The sequence below is a fragment of the Cavia porcellus genome, unplaced genomic scaffold (genome assembly GCF_034190915.1).
Source record: "Cavia porcellus strain 051 isolate PalLab524CR breed Dunkin Hartley unplaced genomic scaffold, mCavPor4.1 scaffold_14, whole genome shotgun sequence".
NCBI lineage: Eukaryota > Metazoa > Chordata > Mammalia > Rodentia > Caviidae > Cavia > Cavia porcellus.
The window spans coordinates 38087310-38108324 of record NW_026947497.1 but is presented as its reverse complement, the minus strand read 5'-3'; the positions used below and the strand labels follow the sequence as shown (position 1 = coordinate 38108324).

General features: G+C 36.2%; 1 protein-coding gene across 2 annotated transcripts in view; it reads left to right on the top strand.

Moving 5' to 3' along the window:
- The window catches only part of Hhip (hedgehog interacting protein), a 90841-nt gene extending 72065 nt beyond the window's left edge, over positions 1 to 18776 (top strand). The window contains exons 12-14 of one of the 2 annotated variants that reach the window (XM_013160382.3): positions 9171 to 9319; positions 10979 to 11055; positions 11795 to 11963. In XM_013160382.3, the coding sequence (XP_013015836.2) occupies positions 9171 to 9319; positions 10979 to 11013 (184 nt within the window). In that variant the 3' untranslated portion in view covers positions 11014 to 11055; positions 11795 to 11963. Of the gene's footprint in view, positions 1 to 9170; positions 9320 to 10978; positions 11056 to 11794 lie in introns of both variants that reach the window. The other variant, XM_003476846.5, reaches the window with a different exon arrangement.
- The last annotated feature ends 2239 nt before the right edge of the window (positions 18777 to 21015 follow it).

The following is a 21015-nucleotide window of genomic DNA, read 5'->3' as shown; positions in this document are numbered from 1 at the left end:
GCGCAATGTGATGTTTTGACAAATGTGCATCATGTGGAATAATCAGTCAAGCTAATTATCAATCAGCTGTCATACTTAATAGTGAGAGCATATGTCTCATATGTATACCCCATTTTCTGAGATGATGTGAGAGATGATCACAGCATTTAAAGGAATTTTGTGTTTTGTATTGATTGTAGTTTCTTAACTTACCAACTTTGAACCTTAGAACATTTTCCCCTATCGTCATAGTATTGACTGTTATGAAAATTTGAAATCACTGCTTTAAAAAGGCATTTGTTTAAAAACATATAAAATAGAGGACATGAATAATGAAGAATATATTCAACAAAATGAGACTCATTGCTTAAGAGTGAAAAATTCTTAAAAGTAACTTTTAAGTTCCATCTCTACCTCTCTCCAATTGTCATCTCTTCTAGGGCAATGCTGGGATCTGACATTATTGTATAAGACAATGTATCATCCGATTCTGTAGAAGGCAAAGACAGATTCGATGTAACATTAGCTATGTCTACATGGGAAATTTTTGTGAAAAGATATTTTCTGTAGGAAATTGTAGCTTATAAAAGGCTCTGTCAGGGTTACCTTATTACTAATTCATTTAGTTGAGTTATAACAGTTCTTACTTACATGAGTTCTCTTTGTCAACACTAACAAATGAATCAACAAGTATAACACAAGATTTTGGAATTTGTCACACTAATAATCTTTTAAGAGAATGTAAACTGACACTTTTGGGCTCTTATATAGGACAGAAAAGAAGCTTTTCTGTGTAAGCTTTTTACCTTCACATAATATGAAATTACAACACTAACAGATCTACTGCTTTATACATGGGAGAAAAGAGATAAAAGTTTCTTTAATAATTGCTAAGGGAAAATATTGCATATTTTAATTTTTGGAATTATAATCAAAGTGTTATCTATTCATCTTATTTGCTAATATTAGAGGTCACTGTCTTAAATTTCATCTCAGTGAAAATGGGTAAGTTCAGAAAAAAACTGGCATTTTCCTAAGCATTCAAAATGCCTATTTTTTCCAGTTAATTGCTAAATTATTGGTCCAGAAATACTAAGGCAGGTAAATTTCACCATGGTTTGTCCTGCTAGCCAAGTCTGTCCTGCTACCACGAGATTTTCTTTAGCACTAATTGTCTCATATAGAAAAGAGAATGATGTCATGAAAAGTGTATGTAGCTTTTCATGTTTCTGCATACCTGAAAATCATGTACCTTTCAGGCGGAGTCCCACTTTTCCTTAGAATTCTAAGGAAGGGGCTCTCAGCCTAGCTGCTGCTAAGGCAGAAAGAAACGTCTTAGGTGAGTGGTCAGATCCCCAGCCTCGCATGGCGCTCTGTGGACTGACCTTCCTCTGGAGTCCAAGGCTCTCCTTTCGTACACTTCGGTTCTGCTTGTTTCCAGTCTCCCCTGTGGCAGCCTCTGCTACTGCTGAGCTGTTCACTGAGTTGCAAAAACTCTCTCCCAAGGAACTAACTTTGTTATTAGTGCTTCAGTCACAAAAACAGACTCCATTCCTTCTATACTTTGTATAGACAGTGATTTTTCCATCAAACCTTTTCATATGATCAAGTTGAGATGTTATAATATAATACCTGGGTGGCTTAAACAGACACTGATGTCTCACAGTTCTGGGCACTTAGAAATCCAAGATTAGGTGCCAGCATGGCCAGATTCCTGAGAAGGCTCCCATCCTGGCTTATAGGAGCTGCAATCTCACGCAGTGTAGAAAGAGGGTGAGAAACCTCTTTGGGTTCCGTCCTCACAGTGTCATCTAAACCTGATTACCTCCCAAAGGCCCTGCCTCATATGGGCACTACATTCTTAACACACACATTTCAGAGGACACAAACATTTAGCCAATGGCTATATTATTTTTAATAATTCTGTGGAATGCAAAATTTTTCAGGAATGTGCATTTTGAATTAAAGTAGAAACATCCATAATTTTATACATTCGGAAATGTAATTATATTTGGTCATCTCCAGAAGTTAGGGTACATTTCAAACAAAATGACACTAGCTAAGGCAATTTGATAAGCTAGATCTTGTGTTTTAATGTAAAGGCAAATGACATTTTTGTTTAGTTCCATTAATCATTCTGTCTTAGATTTTCCTTTCAAGGGATCTCACAACTTTTTATGTCCTGATTTTCTCATGGAAATTAAGACACTGAGTTAAATTGATAAAGTTAAATATAAGAAATTCACATCATCTACTAGATGCTTGTGTATTGTGGTAATGGTGATTGAATAGTGAGATTAATAAGATCTGAAATATGGGTACCTTGCTACTTTTTTCTAAAGTAAGAGAGGAGAACATTGGGCTTTAAAAAGATTTCAGTACTTTCTGTTTTATTTTGTTTTTTGGTCTTTTTTCCATTTTATCGGTACCAGGGATAGAATGATTTCAGTACTTTCTGTAACTAGCTAGGTGAGCCCATTTTGCATCCCATACCTATCTTAATGTCTTAAATTTGAGAATAACAAGGCCAGATATCTTACCAGGGGAATAAAGTTAAACATGGAAGTGACTGAAAAAAGTAAGTGGCTTCATGATTTCTTTTTATGATGGTTGTATCTCTAACCATGGAACAAACTTGAACTGGTAACTGTGAAATTTTTGATCGTATTAGTATTAGACAGCCAAACCTGTGTCTCTCCTCATCAATTCACTATTGCCTTCTTTGGGTTTAGCTCCAATTTAGTAAGGAGTGCCCGATGTTAAAGCCAATGAACATGCTAAGTAAGCATGAGAGGTAGGAAAGTGACTCTGACAGTTGAGGGAAGAAACTTAACCCTCAGAAAGCCTTAAAATGAAAACAATATTTACCAAAAGTGGTGAGACACACCTGTAATCCCAGCACTAGAGAGGCACCAGGGCGAGAGGACTGTTGTGAGTCAGAGGTCAGCCTGAGCTTCATGGCAAGTTTAAAGTCTGCTTGAACTAAGTAGTGAGACCTTGTCTCAAAAAAGCAAGACCAAAAGAAACATAAACAAACAAAAAAAGATGACATTGTTAAGGAAGCTAGGCAGGAGCCACAGCTCAACCCAGTTTGTTTCAGCATGTTTCAGAACAGAGAAGTTTCTAAACACTATCTAGAAATAAGGATTAATGTTGGCTTTATCCACCCTAAGTTAGAATTTTAGAAATATACAATATGAATAAAAAAATTAGTATGATGTGCAGTATACATAAATGCAATGATTCTTGATTCTAAGTTTTCTTTCCTTTTACTTCAATTGCAACCTTACTTGGACATATAAAAAGATTTTTCTGTATCTTGCATGTGATATGTCAGGAAGGCGTTTGAGGATGAAATGCTTCATAAATCATAAGGCATTTGATTTCTTTATATGCTTCAAACAGAAAAACACTGTTAGGAAAAATTAGTTGCTATCTGTGCTGCCATGAGGGCCCTGTGAGATTGATATAACGTGCTTACACAAAAACAGACACCATTCCTTCACGTTCTATCTTGACTATGATTGTATGTGACTGTATAGGGTTCCTTGCAGTCCAACTGAATTAATATGATATCAGATTCATTTTAAAAGTCTGCTACCACATTGTTGTGTACGGTCAGAGAACATGCTATAAAGCCTTCACAATCTAGGATGTTCTTCTTCCTTAGTACACCGATACGGAACAGAAAAATGTCAGGATGGCCAGGAAGACAGCTCACTGAACAGCCAGGGTAGAGGCAAACATGGAGGATGGAGGAGATCGATTTATGTGTTGACCTTGGAGAAACGCTCTAAAATGAGTACTTAAAAGTTGACACGAGTAGTGTACCGATGTTTATTCCTCTGCCCAGAGCTATACAGATGGGAAACAAGAAAATGTACCCTGTCCTGAGAAATTTTCCATTTCCTTCTTGATGTAAGAGAGCTGAGTGTTGGCTTTAAAAATAATGAGTGGTTAAGGATGACCACTGTGTATCCAACCATTTACAAAATGAGGAAATTCATCAGACTTAGAACGTGCTGTGGCATCGAACGGCTGTCTCCTCAGGCAGAGGAGAAGCTCTACCACATCCTCTACTTGGAAGCTCCGGAGCCCACTAATTAATGGTCACATTAATTGTACCTGGTTGGAAAATGGCTGTAATTTGAAACAGTGCTCCCCAAAAGTGGACTATACGTGCCAATCATGTGACAAACTAGGGCCTGAGATTCTGCATTTCTGAGAAAATCCCAGAGAACACTCCTAGACACCATAAGTAATGAGGATTTAGACTCAACTGGTTTTTCCTCACTCATAAGAATGTAAAGAAATCATGGAGGAAAAATTTGCTTCATAAATGTTGCAGTTGCAGGAAACACTTTTCCATGTATCCCCCCTGGCTGTGGAGAAAGGAAGAAGGCAGTTTTACATCACCCTCCTCTTTTAGAGGTCGCTAGGGGAGGCAATAGCATTATTCCAGTTTCTAATACCTCCAGTGAGCCAGCATTTATAAATTACTTGTGACCTATGTCTGGTTTTTACAATAAAATGAATTTGAAATCTGGATACTTAATAATTTCAGTATTTTTTGTGAAAGACAAAATAAAGTCTCAGCATTCCTTACCCTGAAGGGCCAAGCAGTTGAGATGGGGTTTATCGCAGGACTTCACCCAAATTTGCAGAAGACTTCTCATTTACTGATTTATTTGTTCATTTTAAAATTAAGTGTCATTAAATGAAAGCCACCCAAAGTCCTGCTATCTAGAGACATTCATTGTTGGCCCTTCCTAGTCACCAAAAGTCATCATGTATGTGTGCAATTCCTCATGCTTCCTAGCTTTTCTCTGTTTCAAGAGAGTATCCAAACCTCTGCAGCAGTACCCAAAGCCACCCAAAAAAGGTTTCTAAGAAAACGTCCTAAGTTTCCGAAAACAACACCTCATATATTAAGGAATGGAATGTTAGGCAATTTTCTGTACTAGACCCTCAGTGCTTCATTATTTGGCATCTGAAAAGATTAGGAAATATGTTTGTTCCTGATTCAGCTTTCAGTTTAAGAGCTGTGGGACAATTGTTGACAAGTAAGCTCTTCTCGGTCAGTCCTGGGATTGAATGAAAGGCCCTTGTATTGATCTACATCCTCATCTTCTTGTATTTTTTATTTTGAGACAGGCTCTCATTATAGTCACTATATTGCCCAGGTGCATGGCACCTGCCTCAGTCTTCCAGAATGCTAAGATTATAGATGTGTACTGCCACACTTGGCTAGATACATTCCTTATCAAGTTCTCTACTTTGAAAGTACTTCTGACTTTATTCAGTAAAGTTAATGTTCTCATGGTTTTAGAAGTATTTGTTTAAGAGAAGAGAAAGACTATTGAATGAGTATTTTAGATAATACACCCAATTTAATACACAGTTGTCTGTGCATTAAAAGTGCATATGAAAATAAATTACCTGGCAAGGGCAAAGTCCTGAGCTCAATGCCTGGTCTCCCCTCTCTGCCCACCCACCAAAAAAGAAATCAATTGTCCAAACTACATAGTCTAGATTTTTGTTTAGATTCCACTCAAATAGATGACTGGTAGATAAACAGATAGATAGATAGATTGTATTATGTATGCTTAATGATGAAGTTGAAGAACATTGGTTCATACCCTTTTCTCCTCACTCCACGTGAAGGGGTCCTACTCACTTTTTAGTGGAAGGACAGAATTCACCATAACAAACATCCTGTGAAAAGGAATGGTTGGGATCACTAAAGGCCTTTATCAGACTTTAGCAAATATTTTACTAGAGAAGTGAATTTAAATGTGTTGACTGTAATTCTGATTTGGAGAAGAAAATAGTCATAGATCTTTAGGTCATGCTTACATTGACTTTTTTATTCTCTTTTTACATACTAGATTTACAGTTAGTATAAAAATACATCATTGATAATGAACTTAGGCTTTAGACAAAATTTGGAATAATTGAGTTAATGTAGACACTGGAAATATAGCAAGTGCTTTTAGCTTTACATTTATTACATAAAAGTATAGCAACTATATTTTAATGATATTCTTCCACTAGTAGACCATATATTATTCCTAATATTTTACCCAATAATATAGAAAAGAAGCAAACACTTTTTAAAATTCCATATTCTTTTTATTTTACTTCATCCAACAGACATCTTACGTAGGCTACATGTTTTCTAGGTCGTAGGGAGATGCAGAGAAGAGACGAAATAATTGTCTTCATGGAATTTATTTAAGAAAGTTACTACTCTGTACACCAGTTTAATTTAAGAGCATTAACTGATACTCTATGTAATATTTTCCTTGGTCCTAATGTCATCTTTCATAATATCATTGAGAAGTCACCAAGTATTATATCCTCAATTACTTCTAGTTCTAAACTATGGACACAGAGAGATTTCTCTCTCAGTCCTAAATGAATCGCTCCCTGCTCTGTATTCCTGACATGCCATGTGCTCCTGTATCATAACAGTGATCACATTGCATTACATTCTTGTCTTTCCATATCTGTCCTCATCCATGGTCTCCGTGAGGTGACCCATTTTATTCAGGGCCCCGTTTTATTCATGTCTTACACAAAAAGGGCGTGGAACTTGCTTGAGAAAATGATTGACTTGAAGCGTATGTCATTTCTGTTCCGAGAATGGAAAAGGAAGATAGATTAACTCGTTCTTCAGGAGAAGTGAAGTCCTTTAAGAGACAGGCAGTTTTTTAATGAATTTTCTTGTTAAGGGAGCCCCACTGGAATGCAGTTTAAAAGAGGGGGGAGGTTTATTTAACTTACTAAATGAGGAATATTGGTTACTAAATATGTAACAGAAAAAAGATCATTTCTCCAGATATTTATATTAGACTTTGAGAAAATCATGTCTATATGTGAAAGAATTACTTCCACAAATAGGCATAAATTTGCTTTGTTAAAAAGAAACTTAGAATTGTCTTTTTAATCTCAGTTTCTGTATATTTATATGTGCTGTGAAAAAGTCAAAGCACCTAATTGGAGGATCAATTGGTCAGACCCTCTAACCTATAGAAGTGTCATATTTTCATTTCTCTTCCTAGTGCACAAGAACCAATGTCCTTATCCATTACTTCAAACAGGCAGCACGTTTTAGCTGCTGCCCGTTGTTTTGAGACCAAGTGTTGCTCAGTTGCCCAGGCTGTACTCAGCCTTTTGAAGTTCCCACCTCACCCTCAGAAAGTGCTGGGATTACTGGCATGTGCCACCATGTCCAATTACATTCTTGATCTATAGGACATCCTCTCTTTATATTTATCTGCTTAAGCATAAACCATCTTGTGGAGTACTGTGTGACTTGTATACCTGCATATTTTGCATCACTTACATTTTGTAATGTATTTTGGATATACTGTGTGTTTGGATTGTGTGTGTGTGTGTGAGTCACAAAAAGTAAACGAATGATGACATAAAAGTCTACAGTTTTGGTCACCCTTAAGATTAGAACAATACCCATGTACTGCCTGCCACTTAATAAACGATTGTTACTTGTGATCCACAAAACTTTCCAGATGCTAAAAAACTGCTTCTCTGGTAGCTAGGATACCATCATGAGCAGGCCTGGCAGTGCACACCTGTAGTCCCAGCACTCAGGAGGCTGCGGCAGGAGGACTGCCTGGAGTTCAAGGCCAGCCTGAACTGCATAGCAAGACCCTGTCTCAAAGAAAAGAGAAAGAAATAAAAGAAATACTACCATTGTGTAACAATCAAAGCAAGAATGTTAGATGAGGAAGAAACATCAGACACGAGAAGATCAACATTAGCACGAAGACACAGAAGATTATGTCTTCACTTTTCTTGGCATAACCATTTAATATTTTCTCTGCTTTATTCCACACCATGCTTATTCCCAGAAAGACTCCCTTGGGAAACATATGGAAAATATTTGTTAATATTTTCTGAATAGGAATGTATTCAGTCCATGGAATCCCTTAAGGATGTTTCACATAAATTGACCATTTCCAGATTTAAAGAGAAGGCTGAGAAATTGAAGCGAGTTCTGTGAATTCCTGCATGAGTTGCAAAACATGGTGTTTTCATGGCAGAGTGGGACTTTCATTAGAGGGAGGAGCGGAAGAAGTTGCTATACATTTTTAATATTTTGGTTTTTAACATAAACAGGTTTAAGTCATCATAGAAACAGCCTGAAGACAGGACTTAAGTTATTACCACTGTTCATATTGCCATAAGGACATAAAAGGCAACCAATCTCAAGAAAGTGAGCCTCTGGGCTTACTTGCTTATCTCAGAAAGCTCAATAATTTACTTTTTGTGGTGGTTTGACCTGTAATGATCACTTTCTTTGTTGTGATTCTTGAGGGTCCCAACTGTTTGGGTCATCCTGTTGCAGGTGACTTGACTGATGGTGACATTTGTTTACATTCCTTCAGTGCAAGAGCTTTCTCAGCAGCCTCTGGCCCAGGTACTACACTAATAGGAAAGCACTACACATATTTTCCTCCCCAAAGATGAGGCAATGAGCAGTTGGGTCCATTGGACCAGCCTGACTCCCCACCCTGACTTTAGTGACAACATTACAAACCAGAAGAACCTTAGACATCTCAAGGCTTCTTGGTTTCCTCTATAAGTAATAGCAGTGGTAGAACAATTAAAAAAAAAAAACCTATGAATTTTTGCCTTGCAAAAAAGATGTTTTAATTTGCTACTATTAGCATTCTTTTTTTTCCTAACAAGGTAAAATCAGATTTTATACATCATAATTTGGTTTTGACATACATATGCATAAAATATCCATTATATATTTTTTTGCATGAAGAGTTTAATCTTTGACTCAGTATTACAAATGCATGCACATATATAACACACACACATATAATCTTATGAGGAAAAATCCTATAAAAAAATTACCTCAAAAGAAATATAAAAGGAAAGCAAAACTTGATTTCCAAGCTTTGGAGAGGGAAGCGGTGATTTTGAGGAATGCTATCAATCCTCTGATATTGTCAAACTGATCAACTACTTTGATTCAAAACTGATTAGTTCATTTCCTTCCTGGTAGGTATTTTTTTTAAGTTTGTAAATTGGCTGAGTTCTTTAGAAGAAGGATGTCTTTGGGTAGAGGCATAATTTGTAAGCTACAGACTTGCTAGATTTCATTCTGGTACTAATTTCCAACTAATGTATGATTTCAACTGTTGTTTTTGGTGCAGACCTTTACTGCCTGAGGAGTGCAGAGCCACAGTACAACCTGCACAGACCCTGAGCTCGGAGTGTGCCCGGCTCTGTCGGAACGGCTACTGCACCCCAACGGGCACCTGCTGCTGCAGTCCAGGCTGGGAGGGAGACTTCTGCAGAATCGGTTAGTATCTCTGTGGTCACAGAGAGACTAGGCATGGGACAGCTCTTAGGTACTCTATAACATAGCAGCCCTGGTCTAGCATCATCTTGTGTTCAAAACATTTAGCCTTTGCAATAATAGTGCTCATCTGTTTCTGAACTTCTAAATTAAGTCTTTTGCATTTGCTTAATGCCAAATATTCACATATATTTGTTAATCATAAATATAAAAGAACTTTAAGTGACTGAGACCTTTCAAAAAGAGACAGAGAAAGAACAGCTCAGCTAGGGCCTCTCTATGGGGTGCCCACCCCTGCACACACCAACACACCAGCCAGTGACTTAGTGTTTGCCACCCCCCTCCCCTGTCCAAGCATTTAACCAAACACCCCATAAATGCCCTCCCAGCTTTACTGCCTGCTTTCTTGCTACAGCACACTAAAAACAGAGTTTTTCAGTGAGTGTTACTAAATAAAAGGGAAAATGCAATTATCTAGAGTCATATTATGAGACCTTTTAATTCTGTTTGCTGCTCCCCTGTGAATCATCAGCTTGGTGTGCAGCTGTTGAGAAAGCAAAGGAGATTTTTATTCAGGGTTATTCTATCCTTGAACGTGAGATTTCCTCAATTTTGTGCAATGATGTTTAAGTTGTATTTGATGTGAAGTGAGAAAATGGGATAAATTTAGAAACCTAGAGTTTCAAGTATTATGTTTAAAGATGCATATTCAACAATCAGCTTATTTAAGCATCTTTCTTAGAAAAAGTTTTGACCTCTGCTGTTTTGTATATTAAGGTAGCTCTTGCCAATGAAAAGTAAAGCTTTAAGTAATATTAATACTTAATAATGTTCTTGATTCATAAATACTGCATTTTTATTCTGGATGTATTTGTTTTAAAAATTAGAACCATAATTGCCTACTTTATATGTTGTCTCACAAAAATAACTAACATGTAGAGTCACTTTTGTAGTTTACATTTTACCCTTAAATTGTTTCAGAAATCTAATGATATTTATATTATGTGATTAATTAATACCATGATTGCAGATCCAGAAAAAAGGGATCAATTTATACTCAGCAGAAATTAAGTAATTATATTATTTAAAACAGCTGCTTACAATGTATTGATTCAGTCTGTGTCTCTTTTTGTTAGTTGACCAATAAATAAGAATCAATTTTCCAATTAATGATATTCAAATTCATGATAATATATTTCCTTTTGCTTCCCTTGATACCTGACAATATCTCCCTGTTTCTTTTGTATAGCATCTACTTTGTTAGATTCTTTACTTATATTTTGCCTTACCTTTTATGTCATTTAGGTCATCAATAGCAAATATTTATAGAGTTCCTTCTAGTGATAACATGTTTAAAATGATGGCAAATTTATTGTGCATACTGGTGGAATTATGCATATCTTAATAAATAGTAATATGTGATGTAAGCAGAAATATGCATTCTTTAAATTATCCTCAAGTTTTATTTCAGTAAAGTTACTTCCATCTTTCTATTAAATTTAAATAGTTCTAATATATAACAGAAGTCAGCTACTTTATGGAAGTAATCTATCTGGAATATTTTTGACCCAATCAAGAATTTTATTTATATACCTACATGATTTAATCATCTCCCACAAATTTAAATGAGAAAATTCTTATTCTTTCTTTTCCATGTGTCAGCCACAGACCCCTGGAAAATGCATTTGAAAAGGTGAAAATGACCCTGACCCCTCAAAATATAAGGCAAAGTACTCAAGGTATTTGATTCTGCCTGCAATGGCTACACCCTGCAAATTTATCTAATCAGCAAATTGCAATCAAGTTCCCTATCAGATTCTGTGCTTCTGTCTCATTTTAGCAGTAAATCGTTATGTTCTCCACCTATATTATCTTAGTAAAAATTCTTTAATAAAGAAACTCCATCCTGTGGAGTGACCCAGAAAGATCATTCAGAACGTTCCTCGCTGGCTAATTGCACTCATCCCAGGAATGGACTCTGAAATGTATTGTAATTAAGGTGAAGAATGTGTTGGGCTCCCGAAGCCTGAGGAAGGCCATGTGGAAGACAGTCCATCCCACTCAAACCCCAAGCTGTCCTTACCTGGCCTCTTCCTCTAGGCTAGACGCTTCCCCATTGAGATCCTACCCTGCAGGAATAGGATTCTGTTGAAATGTCTGTATGGAGGAAAAATTTGACTATAATGAAATCTTTGTGTTAAATAGAGTTAATCTTGAAAATCATTGAAATTGTCTCATGATCATGAAATGATCTCATGATTTCTGCTTCTCTACAAATGTCTCTCACTGCCTGCTGAATTCTGGCCCCCAAGTAGCTACGAGTCTGAAACCTTTCCTAGTTATCAGATTATTCTATGATTGTCTTTCTTTTCTTTCCCTGCCTTCCCTTATTCATCAATTATTTGAGGGTCTTCTACTCCACACTTTCTGATGTACAGAATGAGAGTATGATATTGCTGCTCTTTTTTTTTCTCCCAGCAAAATGCGAGCCAGCATGTCATCATGGAGGTGTCTGTGTTAGACCGAACAAGTGCCTCTGTAAAAAAGGATATCTTGGTCTTCAGTGTGAACAAGTGGACAGAAACATCCGCAGAGTGACCAGGGCAGGTATTCTTGATCAGATCATTGACATGACATCTTATTTGCTGGATCTAACAAGTTACATTGTATAGTTTCTGGGACTGTTTGAGTATTCCTTCCAGTGGGCATTTATTTTTTATCCTGTCATTAAAAAAAGACTGCTATCCTGTTACACACTCCTGTGATTTCATTTTCCTTTATTAATTTAAAAATAATTTACCAAAATGTACAGATCCTTTATGTGTATGTTGGCATGTCTGTTCACATACACACGTACACACCCACACTCACGACCCCTATAGGTGTGGTTGAAAAAGTGGATTCTAGAAATCTATGTACTTCATTGTGCAGAGTTATTTACACAAAAGTTCCATTGTAAACTGATAATAGAATTTTTATGTTTCCAGAAGAGATTATTTGACTTCCCAAGAATTTTCTGTCTGTAACTACTAAAATCAACGTTAATGGAGTTTTGAAACACTACTGTGCAATCTGATGGATCTAATAAAAGAAAAAGCAATATTTTTATATTAAAGGACTATATGAGAGAATGTTTCAGAACTCCCTGATGAATTTCTAAATGAGCAACCTGATACAAAGTTGTAATCTTCATTTTTATCAATGTATTCAATTACAGAATGTTATGCACTTACCTTTTTATTTGGCAGGGCGATCTGGTTACTTCAGCCTAATCTCAAGATTGTTTTTAAATGTTTTATAATTAAATCATAACAGCATATTTTAAAATCAATCTTCCTGAAAGGTCTGCTTTTATTGTATATTTTATTTAACAATAGGCACTGGGTTTGTGTTACATATTTATATTTTTTATTTTATTTTTATAATATAGACATCACCTAGATGAAACACCTTTAACCTGTCCTGTAAAATACTAAAGTTACATTTTTCACCAACTTAATTTTAAAGAAGGGGAGTGAGAAAACAAACAGTCTTTAATGTGCTGTGGATCTAATCTAGCAGTGTGTCTCCTTTTGCCAACACGTAATCGTTAATGACGGATGAGAAAGCGAGAAAACAGCCAATTCCCATAAAATTCCAGCATTAAACATTTGTAAAATGCCTTTCACCATAGCAAGACTGTCAGAGTATATGTGCTTAGAATGTTGCATATTTCACACTGAATCAAAAACTCACGGAGAAGAGCTCATTCGTTTTTATCCAAGCTTGGTTGTATAAGCCGTCACTTGTACAAAATTTTAATATAACTCTTGCTGAATATGACTTTTAATGTATATGCTCCTTCAGAACTCAATGAAAATACTATTTGGTTAATGTATCAATAAATTTTCTGTAAAAATTCACTCAGGTTTTTAAGAGATGACATTGTTCTAACTTACAACTGCCAAGAGTCTGGTAGACCTTTTTCTTAATGGTTTTGGCCACTGCTCACATATTTGGATGTTAACAAAATTATAAGGCCTCTTTGCACTGCTGAAAAGACACCTCTACTCACAACAAGAGCACACCCACTCTAGTTGTCCTGTAAGCATCCAGAATCTAAATTGTAGAATGGTGTAGTTTATGCAGCACTGACTGACTTTCCAAACTTCCCCTTAAGAATATGAGCCTCAATTAAATAATTTTTAAAATCTGGTAGCCAGTATTTCTCTATTGTTCGAAAGAGAGATTTGAAATGAAAGCAGAGTGTGTTTATATAGAAACTATAATGTAAAAAAAAAGATTGGTTAAGTACTCTGCTCTTGTCTTCCATATTTGATTACCTAAGTTTCAAGTGACCTCATGCCAAATGGAAATGGGTTGAGAAATCTTGGTTCAGTGCTTAGTGAACAATAGCCTGCATTAAAAAGTGCATGCATAATTTTGCACAATTTAGCTTCAATTGACAGTCTATTCAAAGAAGTCTCAGGATTAAATGAGCATGGAGACCAAATTGCCCTCTTACCCCAGAAAAGGGGTGGTCCCTTCTAGGCTCACTAACACTTCATTGGCCCAGCAGTGTGACAAATCTTGCAATGAACCATGCAGTAGCCTGCATCTGTAGGTTAATAGCAATCTTTTGTCTCCAGTGCTTTCTCTTCATAGCCCTTTTACTGAATTCCATCACAGAAAGTTTTACAATTAAAAAAAAAAATGTCCTGACAACCATTTTTGTAAATGGAACTTACCATCTAATCATCCCTTATTCAATGTGGGTGACATTAACAAAATGTGAACTTCTTGTGAGGGAGCCAGCTGTCTAAATCTGTCAAATTGTGTAGTTTTATTACACATTCTCCCATTTATACTTTGACTGAAAACAGTAACGGTTCTGCTGTATATTCAGTAAAATCTTAAAACTCAAGTGTTTCTTCCTACATCCTTAATCTTTCTATCTCTTTCCCCAAATAAAAGGTGTTCTATTGCCGTTCATTCTGGTATTCAAAGTAATTTATATTAAATTGACCAGACCCAGCATTTTTTTATATAGCCCTTGCCCAAGTGAGTGAGTATCAAGTGACAAAGAAAAGCATGTGTCCCCCAGGTGTCACTGCCTTTCCTATTGTGGGCTGTTAGAATAAAAGGCCAAATTCTTCTAAAAGGAAGATAGCAAGAGCCATGGATATTAAACACGCGCAAAGAAGGTGAAGTCATTGGAGTCATTTTCTTTTTCTGTTCTCCGAAAAAAAAGGAGATGGCGATGGTAATTGATGGCTACATATTTTAAACTAAGTGGCCAATTAAAAAATCTCTTTGACCCTTTCTTTCAAGTCGGTTTTTTAAATGCCTGACTGGGAAATTATCTTCAGTGATTCATGATGAGAGGCAGGTAGGAATTGGCTAAAAAGGCATGAGAAGAACAATTATTGTTTCATCATATAAAAGACAAAATCTGCCTAATTCATAAAGCACATAATGTAAAGTGGAAGAAAAATGTCCCTGATATGAATGCATATACGTTAGATAAAGGTAAAACAAAAAATAGGCAATTTTATCCATTTATCCAGTCTAGAGCTTAAGATTTGGAAGTCCACTGCATGTGAAATGTTACTCTGGTTTTAGTTAACAGATAATCTTTCCGCCATGTTTCTGCCAAACTTTTGTCCTGGTTCATAGAACCTTGATTTCTTGACCGTTATTTAAGATAATAAAATGAAAACTGAACTGACAGATCTTTAATGTGAAAGTAAAGAAAGACCAAGAAAACTATGTAAGGCGCTGGGGGTTTAGCTCAGCGGCATAAGTGCCTGCCTTGAAAGCAGGCAGTCGTGAGTTTGATCCCCGGTACCGATAAAAAGGAAAAAAAAGACAAAAAAAAAAAAAAAGAAAAAGAAAACTATGTAATGGCAAAAGTGCTTCTATCAATATCTTTTCCTAGAATTTTGTTTCCTTGTAGCCATTGTAAAATATGGTTTCTATTTTACCACATAGGATACTCAGACATTTTCTCATATTGCTAGAGTCATCCTATAATGAAATTAGTGAAGAAATTCATGCAACACGCACACAGAGTCAACTAGCCAGAGAATTCTGCCATTCACATGCCTCAGAGCACTCGCTCCTTCCCTATTTTCTCATTTGAAGATAATCACAGAACCAAAAATGAATGATTTGAATCTATATTTTTATGCTGTTTTGATCTCTGAAACAAATTGTACAATAACCCTACCAAGTGTCATAGGGTTAAAAGCCACATCTAGGTTCTTTCAAAGTACACATTAATTTAAACCTTTGTTAGTCTGACTTCCTAAGTATTAGCTTAAACTATAAAAGTGAAACCAAGTCTACATTTTTAAAAGGAACAACAAAAGTATAGTTGTAGCTGGCTGATTAACAAATTAAATTTGGAGGCTCTGTATAGAATGTTGCCTCTGACATTTGGATTGTCTCCCCCTTCTACCGCAGTCTAGCTCTTTCTCTTTCCCTGCCTTTTAGTCTTTCCTCTTCCTTCTCTCTCCTCTGTTCATTTATTTTCTGTTGGTTTTGAGTAAATAGACTTGTCCTCAGTACATTGGCAATGGAGATGTCCAATGGCACGTAGCTGTGGATTTTGCTGCTAAGATAGATTATTTTCTTGGAAAGTATCTTCTTCTGGTGTCACATTTGCTGAAAATATCATGAAAAATAATTGACAACATACGAGGCCTATTTATTAAAGTCACTGAAGGAAATAATGAAAGCATATATGACTGTCAATCCAGGCCTTCCCATGCCATTATTCTGTCTGCTCCAGGACAGCTCCTCAAGGGCCTGTACCAACAGTAGGAAACAGTAGTAGCTATTTCCTACCCGAGTGTCAGCCATTTTTATGGACTCTACTCTGAAGAATTTTGTTTTCCTGAATCTATGAGGAAAAACATAAGTAGTTCCTCGGTGAACACTTCAGAATCTTCTGTCCCTACCCCAGGATGAGATCTGAACTTGAAGAGAACTCAGATGCATGCCCAGCTAATGTATATATTTCTGCATTACTCCCAGAAACCTGGTAGGGCTCTTACTGGGAGTGCTGATGGAATGCCACCAGACAGTTCCTCTTTAGAATTCTGAAAGAGATGCTTGCTATTTTACCTTCTTTCTCTTTGGCACACCAACACAAACTGATCATACTTCCAATTAAGATGATTTCTAGGAAGGTGGGAAACTATACATAGAAGTGTTCAGAGCCATGGCCATGGGAACGTCCAAACACCAGCCTCCGCCACCCCCTTCCTTCCAGCTCCTCTGAATACATTTAGGAAATTTTCCTCAAATAATGTTAGGAGAATAAGGCATAGTCATGGGAATCTAATAGAGCTGTTTCCTTAGGGCCAATGATTTCCCTAGATGCTATGAAGAGGTCTGTTCATGTGTAAGAGGAACATTTCCCTTGAACTTCTTATAAGATAGACAGACCCATTATTTCCTTTCGCATATACTTATACAGATCAAATATCAATCAATTTAAAAAATTAAAAATAAATAATAAATTTTGTGCATTGACATAAAACCTTATGCCTAAAACCTGTTTTTTGCTTTTGTTGTTGTCACACAACAGTGACATTTTAAAAACTCTGGTACCAACACTGCCATCAATTCTAACATTAACTCAACACTAATTCTATCATGTACATCATGAAGTCAAATGTCATTTTTCATATAAGGTTTTTGCAAATATGTACAATATTTATACTTAAGTCCAAAGTACACGTAAATATATACACAAGCAGGTTAATATACATAAAGAGTGAATTACCTCAATTGATTTTACTCATAGGTAAAAAATACTGTATCTTAGCACAGTACAATTAGTGTGGAAAAACTGATTATTAATAATGATGGGAAATACATAGTGGCTAAATGTTTTCTTCACAGAAACCACTTCTTGTACATTTCTTTCTGCAATAAAATAACTAGGCAGTAGTTTCCATCCACATGAATAAGGTATGATCAGATTTGGTGTGGTCTATGCTAAAATGTATGTTATACGCTTCTTCATATTAAAATTGGAGATGTGGCTTTCCTAGAATAAAGAGTTCAGCCAGGATAAATGGCACACACTTAGCTGCTTCAGAGGCTAGATGAGCCAGGAGATTACAAGTTCAAGGCTACCCAGTAAGACCTTATATTAAAGTGAAATCTTGAGAAGCGTGGAGGATGTAGCTTAGCAGTAGAGCACTTGCCTAACAGACACAGGCTCCTGGGTTTAATCCTGAGTGGCACAAAAATAGAAAGAAAGATGAGGACCTTAAGGGATGAGATATTTCCCCTATCTTAATCATTCACAGAATATGTTTGAATATGCATTTCACCAAGAACCATGAAATAACAAGATAAATTATACTATTGAATTTTTTTGGAACTTGATTCCCTAGGATACACTACAGTACTTTATTTTTAAAAGACATCTAATTAACGTGAAAAAACTTCTGAATTGTTACAGTTAAAGAGCATGAAAGAATACTGAAAGGAAAACCATTTCTTCTCTGGCTTTATTTGTGATTAATTTTGCCCAGTTTCAAAGAATAGATACCTGTTTCATTTTTCTAACGTATGTTAGTTTTCCTCATTGTTCACTTTCCTTGAGGTTGTTGAAAATTAAAGCTGTTTGTCCACAACATTACTCACAGATTTCAGAACTGATCTATGGATTTCTGTTAATAAGACTCAGAAGACCATAGAAACAATTAGTAAAATCAGGTATAGTTTCAAAGGAGCAGTTGGTATATGAACTGATTAGAGTTTCTGTAAATATTCTGAAAGAACGGACAAACTGATTGGCTCCCATTACCCCTCTGAGTTCAAAAGAATCTGATTTGTTTCCAGAAGTTATGAAACCTGCAATTCTCTTTGACTGATCTTCTGCTATTCAACTTCCCATCCATTTATTCTCAAAAACATGTATTGAAGTGCCTAGCATGATAATGTGCTATAGGAAAAGCAAGGACATTTACAAGAACAGGTTGTGATCCAGTGAGTATGATGAACATGTTTGAAGCAAAAGACAATTTCATTTCCAATCAGCTCCAACTCAGCTCGTTAGAATCCAGCAGTAATAGTACAGATGACCTAAAGTACATCTGTGTGCCTCTGTATGTGTGCACACAACCATGTATATATATTTATCTATCTGTACAAACACTACAAATGTATACACACTATCTATGTAATATATAATATATGTATAATGCATATAAATTCTAACAAGTGTATTTGTGTTATCTTAAAATAGAACAATTGTATCTTGAAGTGGTAAATGCAGAGAATCGGTTTTATTGTTGATCTGTGGATTTAATGATTTTTAGGAAAAAAGGATGTTTAAGTGTATAATTTTTTTCTTAATTTAATATATTTATGTAAATGCATGCCTGAAATTTGGTTAGATTTGCTCTATTTTGTGTCTCTTAACGTGATCAAATGTATTAAACTTTATCTTATGACTTGATGTATATGTGCTATTTTAAAATCATTTTTTATTTTAGAATTCTAAAAACTTTTCCTAACTATTCACACCGGTGATGTGAGTGTTGATTTTTTACAATTCTATATCCAACCTACTTCCAAATATTCTTGTCTTTTGTCATTTCTCATGCTCTAATTTTAATATTTTCTCCCCAAAATATTTGCCAGTGGCAGTCAGTTTCATTGTATAGACACATTGGGCAAGCATGAGGATGGCTCATTCATTTAAACCTATTCTAACTTGTAAGCAATATACCTGTCCCTCTCTAGTCAGTAAGAACTACCAAGTGAAGACTGAAGGAGAGTATTAGGCTATGAGTTCCTAAACGTAAGGGGAAAAGCACGCAGAAGGGGAGAGATACGAAAAAGAAGCTGATTGTAGATATTCCAGAGCTTTACCAACCTGGCCATTTGGCTTTGAGTTAACACTGTCAGGAGTATGTGTGCAATGTGTGACCTGCCACTGATTTATTTGAATACCACAAGTTTACAGTATATGTTTACATTCCTTGTATGGAGTTGGTTCACATACATAGCACAATTTAATTCCTGTTTTTCATCCCGTTCCCTTCACTCCATCCTTTGCTCCCCTCCCCATTTAAGAAAGCTCTATCTCCCTATTTCCTATTATCTATCTTTTATTTTGCTCTTTACTTATAATTTTAGTTTTTATATAAGAGATATTCTGTGGTATTTAAATTTGTATGTCTAATTACCTAACACTATGGTCTCATGATACATCCAATTTCCTACAAACAACTCAAGTTTATCATTCTCTATAATACAGTAGTACTCCATAGTGTGGAAATAACACATTTTCTTCATCTGTTTATCGGTTTCCACTGTGAAAATCAGACTAGAGATTCCTCAAAAAAACTAAAACTAGGAATTTGACCCAGATATTATGTTTCTATGTATATTCCCAAAAGATTTAAAGACATCACATTACAGTGATCTATTTTTTAAATTTATTTATTTATTTATTTATTTTTATTTTTTTGGAGACAAGGTTTCATTATACAGTTCAGGCTGGCCTCGGACTCACAATGATCTTCCTGCCTCAGCCTCCTGAGTGCTGGGATTACAGGTGTGCGCCACCACGCCAGGCTTTACAAATGAGTTAAAAACGTGCTGATATTCATTGGAAATGCAATCTGCTTTCATGTGTGCCCCTTCTTCCTGGATAAATGTATCTCATTGGCTTCCTGAAAGGAAAGGCTGCCTCTCTGCCAAGAGTTTCTAAGAGAATCTTAGGTGCTTCTTCACCAAATGTCACCCGGCTGGGGTTGCTTCCTGGGCATTTGGGCTTACGTAGGCGGACACCATCCTTTAGTGGATTCCCGCAGAGGCCAGGAAGCGCCAGTCCTCTCTGAGCCACTGCCACCCAGCTGTTTGTATTCATCTCCTGGCTTAGGCCAAGAGCACTTTCTGATTACTGCAGGTGTCCTCTGCTTTATGAACCCCTGAAGTCCTGGAAGAGTCCCTGCATATGAAAGAAAACAGTAGTGTGTGTATATAGTTTAGTGATGGAGGAGCTTTCTTGCTGGTACTAATCTCTCTGGGTTCTCTTCTGGTCTCACATTTGGCTTCTCTGCTCTGCAGTCACTAGTGTAATCAATTCCTTGCCTTAAATTCCCTCTGTTACAAACAGTAAAGGTTGTGTACATGCACCTTTTTTATATTGTGATTGATACACATACTTAAAAGGGTGACAGACACAGGTGAGTGAAGATAAGAACTCAGAAGTGACAGGCTGGGGGAGGGGGTGTCTCAGTGACAGAGGTCTTGCACCATTAAATAAATAAATATGCATATGACAAAATCTTTAGGAGAACATTAATAAGTCAATGTCCTGGATCCCAGAGTGATCGGTGTAAAATAAAATCAGGGGAATTCTACTTCCAAAGCTGATGTAGCATCCTTAGATTTCCAAAGCAGCTACCAAAGAAAAGGGCCATGACTCCCACAGTTGTCACTGAGACTTTTCATAACACACATTGGAACCATTACAACTAATAGATCCAGGATTGCCTGGGAGTCTGACAGCTAATGTGACAGGTATTTCTATGAACTTCCTCCTTTTCTACCAACTTTTTAAAAGAAAATTCGAAACCTCTATATTATTTTTAATGAAAAGACAGCTTAAACTCCCAGCCATACTAAGTGTCTTACCGCAAAAAACAATTTTTTTTCCTCTTTAAAATTCCAAAGAGGTGTCTCTG